This window comes from Enhydra lutris, unplaced genomic scaffold (genome assembly GCF_002288905.1).
Source record: "Enhydra lutris kenyoni isolate GAN:26980312 unplaced genomic scaffold, ASM228890v2 scaffoldscaffold42, whole genome shotgun sequence".
Classification (NCBI taxonomy): Eukaryota; Metazoa; Chordata; class Mammalia; order Carnivora; family Mustelidae; genus Enhydra; species Enhydra lutris.
Genome location: NW_019154126.1, coordinates 3533263 through 3553241, shown reverse-complemented (window position 1 = coordinate 3553241; position 19979 = coordinate 3533263). Strand labels below are relative to the sequence as shown.

Sequence of the window (19979 nt, the reverse complement as noted above, 5' to 3'; positions counted from 1 at the left end):
TTAACGTACAGTGTAATATTAGTTTCAGCTGTAGTGATTTGTCACTTACATAGCAACACCCAGTGCTCATCTCAAGTGCCCTCCTTAATCCCCATCACCTGTTTAAACCCATCCCCCCACTCATATCCCCTCCAGTAACCCTCAGTTTGTTCTCTAAAGAGGAGTCTGTTTCTTGGTTTGCCTCCCTCCCCTCCACCTCCCATCTTCATTTGTTTCTTACACATGTGAGTCATATCATATGGTATTTTTCTTTCTCTGAGTTATTTCACTTAGCATAATACTCTCTGGCTCAATCTACATCATTGCAAATGTTAAAGTTTCATTCCTTTTTGTGGTTGAGTAACATTCCTATGGGGGTGTGTGTGTGTGTGTGTATCACATCTTTATGCATTCATTAGTCTGTGGACATTTGGGCTCTTTTTCACAGTTTGTTGATAATACTGTTATAAACATCAGGGTGTATGTGCCCCTACAAATCAGTAATTTTGTATCCTTTGGGTAAATATCTAGTAGTGCAATTGCTGGGTCATAGGGGAGTTCTATTTTGACCTTTTGAGAAACCTCCAGACTGTTTCCAGGGTAAAATCACATAAGTTGTCCTTTGTATATTATTGAAAGTAATGAAAGTAATCAGACTGCTCTCATTCATATTTTACAGACTAATAATTTAATGTGTTCAGTCTGTTTCCACTGAACATTTTCAGTTCTTGTCTCAGGATACATTTCTTGATTTATCACATAGGACCAGAGTTCTGTATAATCCCATGAGTATGTTCACACTTTCATGTATGTACATGTGCATACTTTGCCTTTTACTCTCAAATAGTTTCCATGTTTTAAGTGTGTGTTTACCTTCTTGGGTCATTTACTATTAAATCATCCCAGCTCTCCTACCGTTGACAAATAAAAGCCATTTTGGGAAGTAGAACAGGACGGACAGAAAAGCCTTCTTTATTATCTTTATGGGAGAAAAATATTGATATAGAATGTATAGATCCAGGGTCATTTGAACCTCATATTTATAAATTAGATTGTAATTTATACTTTGTTTAACTCTTAGTACCCAGTTGTGGATTCTAGTCCTGATTGAGTTAGCTACTGTTAATTGAGAAAGCACCCCATAACTTACAGTGGCTTATAACAGGCAGGGCTTAGCAGGAACAACGCATCTTTCTTTCATGTGGTATCAGCTGGGTTTACCCGTGAGGCTACATTCAACTGGTGGCTGGTGGGGTAGAGTAAGATAGGGTTGTTATGTTATGTTATGATATTCTTTTGACATTTTTAAGTTGTTTTACTAAATAATTCCAGCAAGATAGTCTTACTTGCATGTCTGGTGCTGTCTATAAGGTTGGGTACTTCAGTTCTTCTCCATAGGGTCTCATTGTCTACTTGGCTTCTCTGTCAGAGAATATGAACTCATTATTTACATGGTGGCTGGAATCCAGAGGGCAAAGGTGGAAGCCATTTAAGATTTTTTAAAGCCTTGAGCTCCTGAACTTGTACATCACTGTTCCATATCTTCTTGGCTAAAGCAAGTCACAAAGCTAACCCAGGTTTATGTGTGTGGAGAAGAGGACATCTTATGATGGAAGGAGCAGTGACATCCTACTACAAAGAAACAGAGGCATGATTGGTGGATCATTATTAAAATCTGTTGCAATTAAAATGTAACTCTTTAAATGATAGTAAATTTCACACCCAATACTGATTCTTGCATACTGATTCAAACAATTGAAAAAACAGTTTGGTTAAAATTTTTTGTTGTTAAATAAAGTTGGGCTCCTAATATGTAATTAACTTGTAATTAATTGAATTCTTTCTTATATTCAGTTCATCAGTTTTAGTACTTCAGAGTGAAAATAGCACACCACAACTTCAGAGTATCTATTTTTTGTTAAACGTAGCTGATTCACTCATTTCCTTTTTTAGAGATTTATTTATTTATGTTTGGAAAGAGAGAGAAAAGAGCACACATGTAAGTGAGCAAGGGCAGAGGGAGAGGAAGGGAAATTTTAGGTAGACTCCCCACGGAGCACAGAGCCTGACTCTGGGCTCAATCTAATGATTCTGAGATCATGACCTGAGCCAAAATCAAAAGTCAGATTCCTAACAGACTGAGCCACCCAGACCCCCCAATTCATTCATTTTCTGAGTAAACCTAGGAAAGAATTTATTGCCTGAGTTTCTAGTTTGTGGGCCATAGAATTTAATGTATAGTGATGTAGAATCTGACACTGTTCTAATGTGATATTGCATGTCAGACTGCTATTTAATTTTAAAGTGCAGTTCATAAAATGTACACAGAAGTATTTGGTGTTTTTAACAAGAAGAAAATACAGGTTGCCAGATATAAATGTAGCAAATGATTATGGGTTTCAGTTGTTTATATATAATTTTAGGTTGGTTAAGAGTAAGTATGCTGAAGTCACTTTAACTTACACTAGTAATGTCATATTACTAGTATTGTTTATAAAATAATAAAGCATGATCAGCAGAAGTCATCTTTTTATTTTTTGACAAGTATTCATTAACATTTTGAATTACTAAACAATTATGGAAGAAACTCATCTTTATTGTATGTATATGGTTATAATTTATATTTAAATTGGATCTTATTTCTATTCATTTCTAGAAATATAAGGAAAAGGACAAACACAAACAGAAACATAAGAAGCAACCAGAACCGTCACCTGCATTGGTTCCTTCTTTGACTGTTACCACAGAGAAAGTAAGTTTAAGTGCCATATTTTGTTTTATATAAGAACTAGTTGTGTGCTGGCTTTTACCTTTAAGAAATGTTCTTATTCCCAGTGTCTGGTTCCCTTTAACTTTTCCTGCCTCTTTAACCCTACATTAAGCACTTTAGGATTCCTATTTCTTAGTCCTTTATCCTACTTTCTGTTTATTCTATACTTGTTTTTGAAAAATAATTAAGTAAGCCTAACCGCTTGGGGAGGGCATCATTAAGATTAAGAATTTGGGCTGTAGGGACGCCTGGGTGGCTCAGTTGGTTAAACTGCTGCCTTTGGCCCAGGTCATGATCCCAGGGCCCTGGGATTGAGTCCCGCATTGGGCTCCTACTCAGCCGGGAGCCTGCTTCTCTCTCTGCCTCTGCCTGCCACTCTGCCCGCTTGCATGCTTGCTCTCTCTCTCTCTCTGACAAATAAGTAAATAAAATCTTTTAGGAAAAATAAAAATAAATAAAATAAAACACAGTGTTTAAATAAAAAAGAATTTGGGTTGTAGAGTGGGTTTTGTCCACCTGTGATTTTGAATTCTGGCTTCACCACTTACTGAAAGAGCTGTTAGGTTAATTAACCTCTTTGTAACTCAGTTTCATCTTCTGTAAAGTGGAGGAAATAATTACTGGAATTGAGTGAGATAGTATAGGCAAAGCAATCGTAATAAAATCTGGTTCATAGGAAGTATTATAGTTATTATAGTAAGTGTTAAATATTAATAAGATTATTATTGTATACCTAATACGAAAATAAATGGAGACAGGGAAAGACAGTGGCGACACAGGTAGCAGGGGTGAGGTGGAAGTACAGTAGGAGGCTGGGCAAGGGGGCCAGTCATGTAGGGCTCTGTAAGCCAGTGGAAAGGCTTGGTTTTTTAGTTTGAGTGAAAAGTGAGCCATTGAGTGAAAAGTGTTTTGAACCGAGATGTAATATGATCTCTCTTAGGTACTGTAAGGAACTCTGGCTCTTCATTGCAGATAGACTATAGAGAGTCAAGGATGCACGCAGGAAGGCCATTAGGAGATAATTACAGTAATGCAGAGAGAGATGGTGTGGACAGTGGAGGTGGTGAGAGGTAATCAGATTCTGAGTATATTTAAAAGTAGCTTTCTCATAAAGAAGATGAGAGCTGTGTGTGTGTGTGAGAGAGAGAGAGAGAGAGAGAGGATCCAAAGAAGAGTCCAAGGGTATTGGGCCAGGTAACTAGAAGGGATGGAATTGCTGTTAACAAAGATGGTAAAGGCTGTGGGTGTGGTAGGTTGAGGGCAAGATGAAGAATTCAGTTTTGGAAATGAGATATCACTTCACACCCGTCAAAATGGCTAAAATCAGGACACAAGAAACAAGAGGTGTTGGAGAAGATGTAGAGACAAAGGCACCCTCATGCACTGCTGGTGGGAATGGAAACTGGTGTGGCCACTGTAGCCTCCCTGAGAACTGAGGAGGCTCGGTGCTTGAATGCTTGAGGTAGACCAGGTGACCACAAAGTTCTAGAGCAAGTCAGAGGTGAAGGGTCTGGCAGAGGAGGGGATCTCGGGATAGGGGGCTCCTAGATATTCTCACTGGGTTATTTTAGTAAACAAAGAACCCTCCTTTAAAAAAAAAAAAAAGAAAAAGAAAAACAGTTTTGGATATGGTATTTGTATTCTCCTGCTGTTGGAACAAATTTAGCAGTTTAAAAAAATACAAACCTATTATGTTCTTGTTCTGTAGGCCAGAAGACTGGGTGGGCTCAGCTGGTTACTCTGGGTCTCTCAAAGGTGAAATCAAGGAGTTGGATGCCCTGGGTTCTCACCTGGCCATAGGAGCAGGTGCTTCTAAGCTCATTCAGGTGGTTAGATTTATACCCATTTCCTTTCTGGCTCTCAACTGGGGGTCTGCCCTTCAGTTCTAGAGGCTCTCTTCAGTCCTTGCACATGTGCCTCTCCATTTCAGAGCCAGCAGTGGCTTGTTGAATCCTTTCCACCCTTGGAATCTTCCTTCTATTGCATCTCTTCTGCTTCTGGCCAGAGAAAGTTCTCTTCAGGGGTTCATGAGATTAGATTGGGCCTGCTTGAAAAATCTGAAAGTTCTACTTTGAACTTTCTAGAATGTTAAAAATGGGAAACATACAGTATGTACACTTTTTTATCTGACTCCTTTCACTCAGTGTAAGTATTTTGAGATTCATCTGTGTTGTGTGTATCAGTAGCTTATTTCTTTTTATTGCTGAATACTTTCTAATACATGGACATAACTCTGATTATCCATTCAGTAATTGATGGACATTCAGATTGTTTTCCAGTTTTGACTCTTACAAATAAAGCTACTGGAAACATTATACATATCTTTTTACAAACATATTTTTATTGCATAAATACCCAGGAATGGAATAACTAGGTCACATGGTAAGTACATCCTAATTTTTTTTTTTTTTTTTTTTAAAGATTTTATTTATTTATTTGACAGACAGAGATCACAAGCAGGCAGAGAGGCAGGCAGAGAGAGAGGAGGAAGCAGGCTCCCTGCTGAGCAGAGAGCCTGATGCGGGGCTCGATCCCAGGACCCTGAGATCATGACCTGAGCCGAAGGCAGCGGCTTAACCCACTGAGCCACCCAGGCGCCCCAGTACATCCTAATTTTTAAAGACGGTATTCCACTATTTTCCAAAATAGTTGTACCATTCGATGATTCTTTTGGTAGTGTACCAGAGTTCCTTTTCCTCTACATTGTCTGCAACACTTGGAATGCTCGGTCATTGTAGTTTTAGCATTCCTAGTGTGAATGCTGTAGTTTCTCATTGTGGTTTCAGTCTGCGTTTCTTTAATGACTGCTTTATGTTGAACACCTTTCCATGTGCATGTTTGACATTCTTTATTTTCTTTGGTGAAGGTCTGCTCAGATCTATCCACTACTTGCCCTTTTTTTATTGGCTTGTTGTTTTCTTTCTTTCTTTTTTTTTTTTTTTTTTTAAAGATTTTATTTATTTGTCAGAGATCGAGCACATAAGCAGGGGAGCAGCAGGCAGGGGGAGAGGGAGAAGCAGGCTTCCCGCTGAGCAAGGAGCCCGATGTGGAACTTGATCCCAGGACCCTGACCTGAGCCGAAGGCAGACGCTTAACTCACTGAGCCACCCAGGCATCCCTGGCTTGTTTGTTTTCTTAATACTGCATTTTGTGAGCCCTTATGTGTTCTGGATACAAGTCCTTTATCAGATACATTATTTTTGCAAGTATTTTTCCCTCTCAGTGACTTAAACAGACTTTTTTTTTTTTTTTTTTAAGTAGAGAGGCAGGTAGAGAGAGGCAGGCAAGTAAGCAGAGAGGCAGGTAGAGAGAGAGGGAGAAGCAGGCTGCCCGCTGAACAGAGAGCCTGATGATCATGACCTGAGCTGAAGGCAGAGGCTTAACCCACTGAGCCACCCAGGCGCCCCCAGACTTTTGTTTTTAAGGTAGACTTCATGTCCAACGTGGAGCCCAGTGTGGGGCCTGAACCCATGACCCCCACGTTAATTAAATGTTCAGTATATACATTTTAAAATATGTTTTCTTCTGTAAATTTTATATTTTTTATGTTTCACCTTTAGGCCTATGATCCATTTTGTGTTAAATTTTGCATATATGAGTTATACATCTAAGTCCACTTATTGAATGACTTATCTATTGAATTATATAGATAACCGGTTTTTCTAGACCCACATATGGGACAGACTGTCCTTTCTCCACTGAATTGCCTTTACCTACATTTGTTCAAACCCGTTTGACCATGTATGTATCAGTTCTCCATAGATCTGTTTATCTGCTTTTATGTTTAATACCACATTATCTTGATTCTGTAGCTTTATAATAACCAGTTAGGTCAGGTAGGATCCATCTTCCGGACTTCATTCTTCTCTTTCAGAGTCATTATGGCTATCAACATAGAATTGTTCTGTTTTTATGTGAATTTTAGAATCAGATTGTCAGGTTGTAGAAATAAAACTGCCTGTATTTTGATTTAAACTGCATTGAGTCTACAAATCATATTGAGGGAGAATTGGTGTCTTAACAATATTGAGTCTTCTGATTCATGAAAAGAGTATACCTCTTCATTTATTTCTTTATCTTAGCAGCAAGTGTGTAGGTATTGTACATCTTTTTCCAGCTCCATTCCTAAATATTTGATCTTTTTTGATACTATTATGATCTTTTTTTAAAAGGTCAATTTCTGATTGTTCCTTACTAGTACATAGAAATACATTTTTAAATTTTTTTATGTTTATCTCGTATCTTGCAAACTTGCTGAAATTTTATTTCTAGTAGCTTAACTGATCCCGTGGGATTTTCCCATATGATCATGGCAACTACAAATAAGATAGTTGTACTTTATCCTTTCTGATCTGCCCCTTATTTCTTATTATATTGTTAAATATTTAAGTGGTGAGACTGAGCATGTTTGCTTTGTACAATTACTTTGAAAAAAAATTTTTTTAAGATTTTATTTATTTTAGAGATAGGGAGAACATGAGCAGAGGGAAGGGCAGAGGGAGAGAATCTTGGAACTCCATGAGAGGGCTCAGTCTCATGACCCTGAGATTATGACCTGAGCCGAAATCAAGAATCCCACATTTAACCAACTGAACCACCTAGGTCCCCTGGGGGAAAGTAATCCTTTAACATTATATATGATGTTTAGGAAGTATCTTTCTATTCCTAGCTTGCTGAGTTTTTATCAGCCATGGATATTAGATTTTGTCAGATAATTTTTCTACATATTTTGATAGATTAATATGATAGTTATTTTTTTCTTTTTTAATCTGTTAATGTGGTGAAGTACATTGACTGATACCCCCCCCCCCAATTAAGCCAAACTTGTATTCCTGGGATAAATCCCACCTGGCCTTGATACATTACCATTTTTAAATATTATTGAATTCAGGTTTTTGAAATTTAAAGGAATTTTTGCATCTGTATTCATGAGGGATCTTGGCCTATGTTTTTCTTTCTTTCTTTCTTTCTTTCTTTTTTTTTTTTTTAAAGATGTCATTTATTTGTTTTGAGAGAGAAAGAGAGTCCACATGTGTGAGTCTGTGGATGGCAGAGGGAGAGAGAGAGAATCTCAGCCAGACTCCATGACAAGCACAGAGCCCTGATAAGGGCTTGATCTCACCACCCTGAGATTATGATCTGAGGTGAAGTCAAGAGTCAGACGCTTAACTGACTGAGCCACCTGGGCACCCATGTAGTTTTCTTTCCTTAGAATGTCTTTGGATTTGTTTGCAAAAATAATTGCTGGCCTCAGATTAAGTTGCCAGATGTTCAGTTTTGTTCAGTTTTCTGGAAGAGTTTGTCTAGACTTGGTATTATTTCTTAATGTCCGGTAGGATTTACTTTTAAAGCCATTTGGGCATAGAGTTTTTCTTGGGAAAGTTTTTAAAACTATAATCCATTTCTTTAATAGCTAGAGGACTATTTAGGTTATCTGTTCTTGCGGTACCTTTGACAATTTGTATCTTTTTTTCTTTTCTAGTCTAGGCTTGCTAGAGTTTGAATTTTATTGATCTTAAATTTTTAGCTTTTGTATTCATTGATTTTCTCTGTTGGATCTTATTATTTTGTATTTTAGTTTTCAGTAGTTTTAGTTTTTCTGCTCTGATTTTATTTTTTCCTTCCCACTTCTTGGTTTACTCCATTCTTCTTTTTCTAATTTTTTAAGGTATGAGATGATAGAATTTATTTGAGGCCTTTCTTTTTTCTGAGATAGGCAGTTTTAAAAAAATTAATAAAATTTAAAATGAATTTTTAGAGGTGTTAGCTATTCAGTAGAATGGAATTGTACTTTCTAGTTTAGAACCTGCAAATAATACATGTTTTGCACTGACATTTTCATAAATACTCAACTTTGAAAATTTGTAAGTAAATTTGTGCATTTCCATTTTTAGGAAGTGAACACCCAGAAGAAGTTCCCACGCACAAAAATTAAAGAAGGATTAGATAAATGGGTAAATTTAAGTGCTGTGTGGGTGGGGAAATTTTGCTTGGCAGCCAAGTGGCAGACAACTAGTTATTATTTATTTTTTTAAAATGCAGCTTATGTGAACTTAAACCAAAACAAAACCAGTTCATCCATTTCCCCCCCCACTCCACACCTCCTCCCTTAGCCTCTGGCAACTGCTAATCTTTATTTTTTAGAGCAGTTAGATTTGCAACAAAATTGAATGGAAGGTACAGAGATTTCCAGTGTACCCTCTAGTACCACTGTCCGAGTGCTACATTTATTACAAGCTATAAAGTCCGTAGTTGACATTGGGGTTCACTCTTGGTGTTATAAGGCCGTATTCAATGGGTTTTTCAAAATATTTAATGTTATGGTATCCTACAGAATAGTTTCACTACCCTGAAAATTCTCTGTGTTCTGCCTGTTTATTTCCCCTTCCTGTCAAGCCCAGCAACCACTAATCTTTTTACTATCTCCATAGTTTCACCTTTTCTAGAATGTTGTATATAGTTGGAATCATATAGTTTGTAGCTTATTCAGATTGACTTCTTTAATAGTAATATGCTTTAAAGTTTCCTCCATGTCTTTTTTTAAAAACATCTTAAGACATTATATTTTTTAGAGCAGTTTCAGATTCACAGCAAAATTGAGAGGGAGATAACCCATATATCCTTTATTCCCACACATATATAGCCTCTCCTATTATCAACACCTCTCAACAAAGTGTTAAGTTTGTTACTATCAGTGAACCTGCACTGACACGTAATTATCACTCAAACTTCATAGTCTTGGTGGTGTGTGTTCTGTGGTTTGGATACATGTATAATGACATGTATCCACCATGATAGTATCATACAGAAAATCACTGCCCGAAATGTCCTCTGTTTTCCAGCTATTCATCCCTCCCACCCTCCAGCCCCTTGCAGCTACTGATCTTTTGACTGTGTCCATACTTTCACCTTTTTTGAAATGTCATATAGTTGGAATCTTACAGTATATGCCCTTTTCTGGCTGGCTTTTTTCACTTAGTAATATGCATTTAAGATTCTTCCATGTCTTTCCAAGGCTTGATAACTGATTTCGTTCTAGGACTGACTGTTACTTCATTGGCTGGATATACCACAGTTTATTTATCCATTTACCTACAAAAGGACATCTTGGTTGCTTCCAGGTTTCGGCAATTAGGAATAAAGCTTCTATAAACATCCATGTGCAGGTTTTTGTGTGGATGTAATTTTTCACTTTCTTTGGATAAATACCAAAGAGCGTGATTGTGGGAAAATATGGTAGGAGTATGTTTAATTTTATAGGAAAGTGCCAAACAGTCTTCAAGTCCCATGAGTGATTTGATGGTTCGTTTTTCTCTACATCCTCACCAGCATTTGGTGGTGTCATTGTTCTGGATATTGGCCATGATGATAGGTGTATAGTGGTATCCGACTGTTTAAATTTTCATTCCTCTGCTGATGTAGGATGTGGAGCTTCTTTTCTTATGCTCACTTACTATCTGTATATCTTCTTCGATGAGGTGTCAGGTTTCTGGCTCTTTTTTTAAAATCAATTCATTTGTTTTCTTATTGTTGACTTTTAAGAGTTCTTTATATATTTCGGATAAATCTTTTTTTTATCATGTATCTCTGTCTCTCTCTTTATTAGAGTACAGTTGAGAACACAGTGTTGGATTAGTCTCAGCTGTAAACCTAGTGATTCAACAACTCTGTGTCATGCTATGCTCACTACAAGTGTAGCTATCATCTTTCACCATATAATGCTATTAAAATGCCATTGACTATATTCCCTGTGCTGTATCTTTTAATTCTCATAACTTATTCTTTCCATAACTGGAAGCCTGTATCTCCTACTCCCCTTTACCCATTTTGCTTTTACCCCCATGTCCCTCCTCTTTAGCAACCATTGGTTTGTTCTCTGTATTTATAGGTCTGATTTTGCTTTTTGCTTGCTTATTCATTTATTTTTTTAGATTCTACACATAAGGAGATGTTTGACTTACTTCACTTAGTGTAATAATATCCTGTAGGTTCATCTATGTTGTTGTAAGTGGCAAGTTCTCATCCTTTTATATGGCTGCGTAATATTCCATTGTGTATTCCTTTCCATTCCATATGTGTATATATAACACATCTTCTTTATTCATCTATCAGTGGCCAGTTGGGTTGCTTCCATATCTTGGCTCTTATAAATAAAGCTGGTATAAGCAAAGGATGTGCATGTATTTTTTTGAATCCCACTACCCGGTCATGGAATTATTGGATCATGTGGTATTTCTTTTTTTTTTTTTTTTTAATATTTTTTTAAATTTTATTTATCCATTTGACAGAGAGAGAGGAAGGGAAGCAGGCTCCCTGCTGAGCAGAGAGCTTGATGTGGGGCTCGATCCCAGGACCCTGGGATCATGACCTGAGCCGAAGGCAGAGGCTTTAACCCACTGAGCCACCCAGGCGCCCCTGATCATGTGGTATTTCTATTTTTAATTTTTTTTGAGGAGTAGAGAACTTTTTATTATATGTAAATAAGGTTATCTAGTCGTCTTCTGAATTCCGCTTTTAATTTTTTGGGAACTTCCATACTATTTTCCACTGTGATTATAACAATTTAACATTCCCACCAGCAGTGCCCAAAGATTCTTTGTTTTCCACATCTTTGCCAACACTTGTTATTTCTTGTTCTTTTGATTCTAGCCATTCTGATAGGTATGAGGTGATATCTCACTGTTTCTGATTTGCATATTTCCCTGATGATTAGTGACGTTTGGCATCTTTTCATGTGTCTGTTGGCTATCTGTATATGTCACCTTTGGAAAAATGTTTATTCAGATCCTCTGTCTATTTTTCAGTCACCTTTTTTTGTTGGTGTTGAGTTGTATAACTTCTTTATATATTTTGGATATTAACCCCTTGTCAGATACATCATTGACAGATATGCTCTAATGCAGTAGGTTACCTTTTTTTTCTTAATAGTAATCTGACAATTCTATACATTACTCAGTGCTCATCATGGTAAGTGTACTCTCTTTTTTTTTTTTAAGATTTTATTTATTTATTTATTTGACAGAGAGAGAGAGAGAGAGACAGACAGACAGACAGTGAGAGAGGGAACATAAGTAGGGGGAGTGGGAAAGGGAGAGGCAGGCTTCCTGCCAAGCAGGGAGCATGATGCGGGGCTGGATCCCAGGGCTCTGGGATCATGACCCGAGCCAAAGGCAGGCACTTAATGACTGGGCCATCCAGGCGCCCCACAATAGGTTACCTTTGTGTTTTGTTAATGATTTCCTTTTCTGTGCAAGAGCTTTTTATTTTGATGAAGCCCCAGTAGTTTATTTTTGCTTTTATTTTCCGTGCCTGAGGAGACATATCTAGAAAAATGTTTCTGTAACCTACATTTTCTTTTAGGAATTTTCTGTTTTCAGGTCTCACATTTAGGCCTTTAATCCATGTTGAGTTTATTTTTGTGTACGGTGTAAGAAATTGGTCCAGTTTCATCCTTTTGAATGTAGCCATCCAGTTTCAGCACCATTAATTTATTAATTAATTTATTTAGATTTTATTTAGTTGAGAGTACATGCCAGCACGAGTGGGGGAGGGGCGAAGGGAGAGGGAGAAGCTGACTTCCCACTGAGCACAGAGCGAGAAGCCTAGGTCTTGATCCCAGGACCACCCTGGCTTCTTCTTCTGAGCCTATGGCAGCCGCTTAAGTGCTCCTAAGGTGCCACCCAGGTGCCTCTTCAGCTCCATTTATTGAAGCGACTGTCTTTTCCCCATTGTATATTCTTGCCTCCTTTGTCATAGATTAATTGACAATGGAGGCATGGGTTTATTTCTGCCTTCTCTGTTCTGTTCTATGTGTTGTCTGTTTTTGTACCAGTACCGTAGTGTTTTGTTTGCAGCAGCTTTGTAGTAGATAACTGAGAACTGGATTTGAGATACTTCCAGCTTTGTTGTTCTTTTTAAATATTGCTTTAGCTGTTCGGGGTATTTTGTGGTTCCATACAAATGTTAGTATTATTTGTCGTAGGTTTTGTGGAAAATGTCAGCTATGTCCTTTTCAAATATTTTCTAACAACCTGTAGCTTATCTTTTCATTTTCTTTACTATGTCTTTCACAGAGCAGAAGTTTTTAATTTTAATTAAGTTCAGCTTACCAATTCTCTCTTTCATGGATTGTGCTTTTGGTGTTATATCTGAAAAGTCATTGCCAAACCCAAGATTATCCTTATTTTCTCCCATGTTCTAGGAGATTTATAGTTTTGTATTTTACATTTAAATCTGTGATCCGTTTTGAGTTAATTCTTGTGAAGGCTGTAAATAAACTTGTGTCTAGATTAATTTTTTGCATATGGATATTCAGTTCTGGTACTCTTTATTGAAAAGTCTGTCTTAGTGCCAATATGTTTCTTTTGCACCTTTGTTAAAAATCAGTTGAGACACCTGAGTGACTCAGTTGATTAAGTGGCCAGCTCTTGATTTCAGCTCAAGCCCTGCATTGGGCTCCTTACTCAGTGGGGAAGTCTTCTCTTACCCTCTGTCCCTCCCTACTGTTGCTTGTTCTTTCTCTCTAAAATAAATAAATGAAACTTTTTAAAAGATCAATTGATTGTATTTATGTGGGTCTGTTTCTGAACTCTGTTATCAGTTCCATTGATCTGTTTTTTCTTTCAATGGCACTACTCTGTCTTAATTACTGTAGCTTTAAAGGAAGTCTGAAATCGAGTAATGTCAGTACTTAAACTTTTTTCTTGACCTTTAATATTGTGTTGGCTATTCTTTCTTTTGCCTTTTCATATATATGCGTTAGAATTAGTTTGTCAGTACCCACAAGTAATTTGCTGGAATTTTGATTGAAATTGTACTGAATCTCAGGATGCCTGGTGGCTTATTCAGTTGAGTGGTCAGCTGATTTCAGCTCAGGTCCCATGATTGAGTCACACATAGGACTCTGTGCTGAGCCTTCCAGTCTGCTTCTCTCTTCTTCTGCCCACACCCTGCTGGTGGGAGTGTGCCACACATGCACCCACAAACGCACATGCGCTCTCCCTCTCGCAAATAAATAAATAGATATTTTTTAAAAAGAGATTGTATTGAATCTGCAGATCAAGTTGGGAGGAACTGACATATTGACAGTATTAAGTTTTGCTATGAAGTTGGGATATATCTTCATTTATTTAGTTCTTTGATTTTGTTCATAGAAGTTTTGTTGTTTTTCTCATATAGACCTTAACCTTATACATATTTTGTTAGATTTAAACTTTAATTTTCAGAGGTGGTATTGTAAATAATATTGTGTTTTTAATGTAAAATTCCACTTGTTCACTGTTAGTATATGAAAGCAGTTTTTCTCTTTTTCTTGGCAGAGGGCGACAGAGGGACAGGGAAAGAGAGATTCGTTTTTGTTTTTGTTTTTGTTTTTTAAGAGATTTTATTTATTTATTTGACAGATCACAAGTAGGCAGAGAGGCAGGCAAGAGAGAGAGGAGGAAGCAGACTCCCTGCGGAGCAGAGAGCCCGATTTGGGGCTCGATCCCAGAACCCTGGGATCGTGACCTGAGCCGAAGGCAGATGCTTAACCCACTGAGCCACCCAGGCGCCGTGGAAAGAAAGATTCTTAAGCAGGCTCCACGTCCATGGGGGTTGATCTCACAAGCCTGAGATCATGACCTGAGCCAAAATGAAGAGTCAGATGCTTAACTGAGCCACCAGTTTTCCTTTTTTATATTAACGTTTTCTGCAGTTTTTACACAATCACTTATTAGTTCCAAGAGGTTTTTGGTTAGTAATTTTGAACTTTGTATGTAGACAGTCACCATCCTTTCTGAAAAAAGACACTTTGATTTCCTTCTTCCCACTGTATATTTTATTTCCTTTTCTTGTCTTTTTATATAAAGTAGGACTTCCAGTATGATGTTGAAATGCAGTGGTGAGAGAGGAGTCATCCTTGCTTTGTTCCTGATATTAGTGGGAAACCTAGTTCCTCACCATTAAGCATGATGTTAGCTTTTTGTATATATATTCTTTACCAAGTTTAGGAAGTTCCCCTTTTATTCCTAGTTTGCTGGGAGTTTTTATTTTGAATGGGTGTTACCCTTTGTTAAGTGCTTTTTTTTTTTTTAAAAATTTAATTAATTTATTGGGTGTCTGAGTGGCTCAGTGGGTTAAGCCTCTGCCTTCAGCTCAGGTCATGATCTCGGGGTTCTGGGATTGAGCCCCACATTGGGCTCTCTGCTCAGCGGGGAGCCTGCTCCCCCACCCCCACCTACTTGTGATTTCTCTCTCTGTCAAATAAATAAATAAAATCTTTTAAAAGAGCTTTATTTAGAGAGAATGCAAGTGGGGCGAGGGGCAGAAGGAGAGGGAGAGAGAGAATCCCAAATAGACTTCGTGCTGAGTGCAGAGCCCAACTGAAAACATGATCTGAGCTGAAACCAGAGTTTCACTGAACCGTCTGAGTCACTTAGGCACCCTAGATGCTTTCTTTGTAACTCTTGATAGGACATATGATTTTTTGTCTTCATCTTGTCAATCTGTGATGGGTTATATTAATTTATTTTTATTTTTGTTTTTTTTCATTAATTGATTTTTAAATGTTGCCTTTATCCCCAACCTTACATTCCTGGGATAAATCCCACTTGCTTGTGGTATATAATTCTTATAGATATTTGATTTGCTGATATTTTATAGGTGATTTCATCTATTTATTGAGAGATGTTCTGTTGTTTTCTTTCTTGTAATCTCTTTGTCTCTTTTGGTGTTAGAGCAATATTGGCCTCCTGGCATGAAGTAGGAGGTATTACCTCAGCTTATATCTTCTGAACAAGATTGTAGAAAATTGGTATAATTTCTTCCTTAAATATGTGGTAGAATTTACCAGTGAACCCATCTGGGCCTGGTGCTTTTTGTTTTGGGGAATGATTGAACCAAATTTTTTTTTTTTTTTAAAGATTTTATTTTTAAGTAATCTCTACACCCAACATGGGGCTTGAACTTCCAATCCAGAGATCAAGAGCCAGCCAGGCTCCACTCAAATATTTCTAAAAGGATTTATATTTATTTATTTATTTATTTATTTATTTATTTATTTATTTATTTATTTATTTAAGAGAGTGCGTGAGCATGCATATGGGGTTGGGTGGAGCAGAGGAGAGGGAGAGTGAAACTCAAGCAGACTCCACACACTGCGCAGACCCTGACATGGGGCTCAATGACCCTGAGATCACATGACCCATGACCCTGAGATCACAATCTGAGCTGAAACCAATAGTTCAGATGCTCAACCAGCTGTGCCACCCAGGTGCACCTCTCCCCCATTTTTAAATAGATACAGGCCTATTCACATTGTCTAATTCTGCTTATGTGAGTTTGGCAGCTTGTATCTTTCAAGAGTTGGTCCATTTCATCTAGGTTATCAAATTTGTGGGCATAGAGTTATTGATAATATTCCTTGAAGATTCTTTTTTCTTTTTTAATTTTTTAAAGACTTTTGTTTATTTATTTATTTGACAGACAGAGATCACAAGTAGGCAGAGAAGCAGGCAGAGAGAGAGAGAGGAAGGGAAGCAGGCTCCCTGCTGAGCAGAGAGCCCAATGTGGGGCTCGATCCCAGGACCCCAGGATCATGACCCGAGCCGAAGGCAGAGGCTTCAACCCACTGAGCCACCCAGGCGCCCCTCCTTGATGATTCTTTTAATGTCTGTGGGATCTATGGTGATGTCCCCTCTTTCATTTCTGGTATTAGCAATTTGTGTTCTGTCTCACTTTTCTAATTGTACTGGCCAGAGGTTTATCAGTTTTATCCATCTTTTCAAAGAACCAACTTTTGTATCTGTTGATTTTTTTTCTATAGATTTCTGCTTTAGTTTTCATTATTTTTAAATTTTGATTTAATTTGCTTTTTGTTTCCTGAAGAGGAAACTCAGAGTATTGATTGAAGGTCTTTCTTCTTTTCTGATGGATACATTCACTGCATCTTTAAGGACATTAAACACTGCTTTTGCTGCATCCCACAAATTTTAGGTTGTATTTTCATTGTCATTTAGTTAATAATATTTTAGTTAATAATATTTTTCTTGAGCTTTCTTTGATTTGTGTTATGTAGAAGTGCACTGTTGCATTCTGGGATTTTGATTTCTACTTTAATTTCATTTTGGTTTGAGAGCATAATTATATGATCTCTCTTCTTTTTAGATTTGTTGAGGTGTGTTTATGGCACCAAGTATAGTATATGTTGATGAATGTTTCATGAGAGCTTCAGGAGAATATATATTGTGCTGACATTGAATAGTCTATAGATATCACTTATATCCAGTTGATTAATGGTGGTGTTTATTTTTTATTTATTTTTTTAAGAGATTTTATTTATTCATTTGACAGAGAGATCAAAAGTAGACAGAGAGGCAGGCAGAGAGAGAAGGGGAAGCAGGCTCCCCGCTGAGAGAGAACCTGATTCAGGCCTTGATCCCAGGAACCTGCGACCATGACCTGAGCTGAAGGCAGAGGCTTAACTCACCGAGCCACCCAGGTGCCTTGTGGTGGTGTTTACTTTAATTACGTCCTTACTAATATTCTGCCTGGGGGATATGTCCATTTCTGAAAGAGTATTAAAACTTCTATATCTAAGAGTGGATTCATCTTTTTTCTCCTTGCTGTTTTATCAGTTTTTGCCTTACATATTTTGATCCTCTGGTGTTAGGCACATACACATTAAGGATTGCTATGTTAAGAAGTTGTATTATCGACACCTTTATATTATGCAGTGTCACTCCTTTTCCTGAAAAAATTCCTTGCTCTGAAGTCTGCTTTGTCTAAAATTAATTACCTATTCTCACTTGTTTTGATTACTGCTAGCATGGTGTATTTTACTCCATTCATTGATTCTTAGTCAATATGTGTTTTCCTATTTAAAGTGTTTCTTACAGACAACCTATAGATGAGTTTTTTTGATCCACTAACAATTATTTTAATTGGTATATTTAGACCATTTAGGTTCAAGGTAACAATTGATACAGTGAGGTTACCATCTACCAAATTTGTTTCTGTTTTCTATTTGTTGCTCTGTATCTTTGTTTCTGTTTTTGTCTTCCAAATGTTTTTTACTTCTTGGGTTTTTTGTTTTTGGCTTTGTTATGTTTTCAGTTTTATACTTTGAGTCATTGATTAGTTCTCATCCACATTTTTTTTTTTTTAAGATTTTATTTATTTATTTGACAGAAAAATCACAAGTAGGGAGAGAGGCAGGCAGAGAGAGAGGAGGAAGCAGGCTCCCTGCCGAGCAGAGAGCCCGACGCGGGGCTCGATCCCAGGACTCCGAGATCATGACCTGAGCCGAAGGCAGCGGCTCAACCCACTGAGCCACCCAGGCGCCCCCCACATTTTTTTTTTTAAGATTTTATTTATTTGAGAGAGAGAGAAAGAACATGAGGAGGGGGAGGGTCAAAGGGAGAAGCAGACCCCCCAGCTGAGCAGGGAGTGCAATGCGGGACTTGATCCCGGGACTCCAGGATCATGGCCTGAGCCGAAGGCAGTCGCTTAACCAACTGAGCCACCCAGGCGCCCTCTCTGTAGATTTTTGAAAGTGGTGACCAGTACCTAGGTAATCAACATGTGTAGAACTTGTTCGGTAAATCTCAATCCTTGTTGGGTTTTCTGAACAACTGCACACTGATACAGTATGGAACATTCCTTATTCCTTTGTCCTAGCAGCTTGGTTGAGCCTGGTGTCAGTGCACACATCTGGAGTTCCCACACCCTTTATGGCAAATTTCTGGATCTCTTTGAGTTCATGAGGAGCAAGCTTCTTAAAACCCACTCTCTGGATGTGCTTATGAATGTTGATGGTGTATTCTCTGGTCACTTCCTCGTGGTGGCAGAACAGCCCTTCTCCTTGCCACCCTTCCTTGCAGGAGCCATTCAGCCAGGCTCTAGTTGGAAAGGAAGAGCACAAGATAATGTGGGAGAGGGAAAGCAACTCAGCAAGTACAACTTCTGGGGGGGCCTGGTGGTGGTGGTGGAAGGGGAGAGGCAAGTCTCTCTCTAAGGGTTTTTTTTTTTTTTTTTTTTTTAAAGATTTTATTTATTTATTTGACAGCGGGAGATCACAGTAGACGGAGAGGCATGCAGAGAGAAAGGGGGAAGCAGGCTCCCTGCTGAGCAGAGAGCCCAATGCGGGACTCGATCCCAGGACCCTGAGATCATGACCTGAGCCGAAGGCAGTGGCTTAACCCACTGAGCCACCCAGGCGCCCTCTCTAAGGGTTTTAATTGAGGTTTTTTTTTTTTTAATGATTCCATTTTCTCATTTTTTTTTAATGTATCAGTTACACCTTTTTTATAGTTACCCTATTTTGTGCAGTATATATTTATAACTAACCCAAGTTAGTTATAGTATATACATATAATAAATACATACAAATACATACAAATAAATAGTATTATCCCACTTCATGATAGTACAAGTACCTTACAATGACAAAATAATCCTAATTCCTCCCATCTTTTCTGTCAATGCTGTCATTCATTTCATTTATATAGAAGCATACATAAGCATATATATGTGTAAGCCTGTATAATCAGACATACCGTTGCTATCATTTTGAACATTTTTAGATTTTGAATATTGTTAGATTAAGTAAGAAAAAGTCAAGAGTTTTTACTTTACCTTCATTGATTCATTCTCTGATACTTTTCCTTATGCAAATCCATGTTTGCGACCTGTATAATTTCCTTCTCTCTGAAGAACTTCTTTTCACATTTCTGGTAAGGTAGACCTATTAGCAACAAATTCCCTCAATTTTTATTTGAGAATCTGTGTTTTCCACTTTTGAAGGATAATTTTGCAGTGTACAGAATGCTAGTTCTTTTTCTTTCTTCTCAAAACTTTAAATATTTCACATTACTCTCTTCTTGCTTGCATTATTTCTGAGGAGAAGTTAGATGTAGGTTTTTGCTACTTTATAGGTAAGGCTTTTTTCCCTTCCGACTTCTTTGAAGATTTCTTCTTATATTTTTGATTTTGTGCAGTTTAAATATGATACGCCTTGGTGTGGTTTTTTGTTTTGACATTTGTCTTACTTGGTATTCTCAGAGCTTCCTGCATTTGGGGTATAGTTTCTGACACTAATTTGGGACATTTGTAGTTACTCTTGCTTCAAACGTTGCATCTCTGTTTTCTTATCCACTTCCCACCACTTCCCTCCCCCCTCACCTTTTCTCATCTCTTCGAAGTTTTCTACATGCTGGACCAGAGTCCTAGAGTGTTAACATAGGCATTTAAT

General features: G+C 37.7%; 1 protein-coding gene across 1 annotated transcript in view; it reads left to right on the top strand.

Annotated features, from left to right (window-relative positions):
• The window catches only part of LOC111155496 (MLLT10, histone lysine methyltransferase DOT1L cofactor), a 234588-nt gene that overhangs the window by 140988 nt on the left and 73621 nt on the right, over positions 1–19979 (top strand). Inside the window, exon 9 of the mRNA XM_022515655.1 lies at positions 2636–2731. Coding sequence (XP_022371363.1) covers positions 2636–2731 — 96 coding nt within the window. The remainder of the gene's footprint in view (positions 1–2635; positions 2732–19979) is intronic.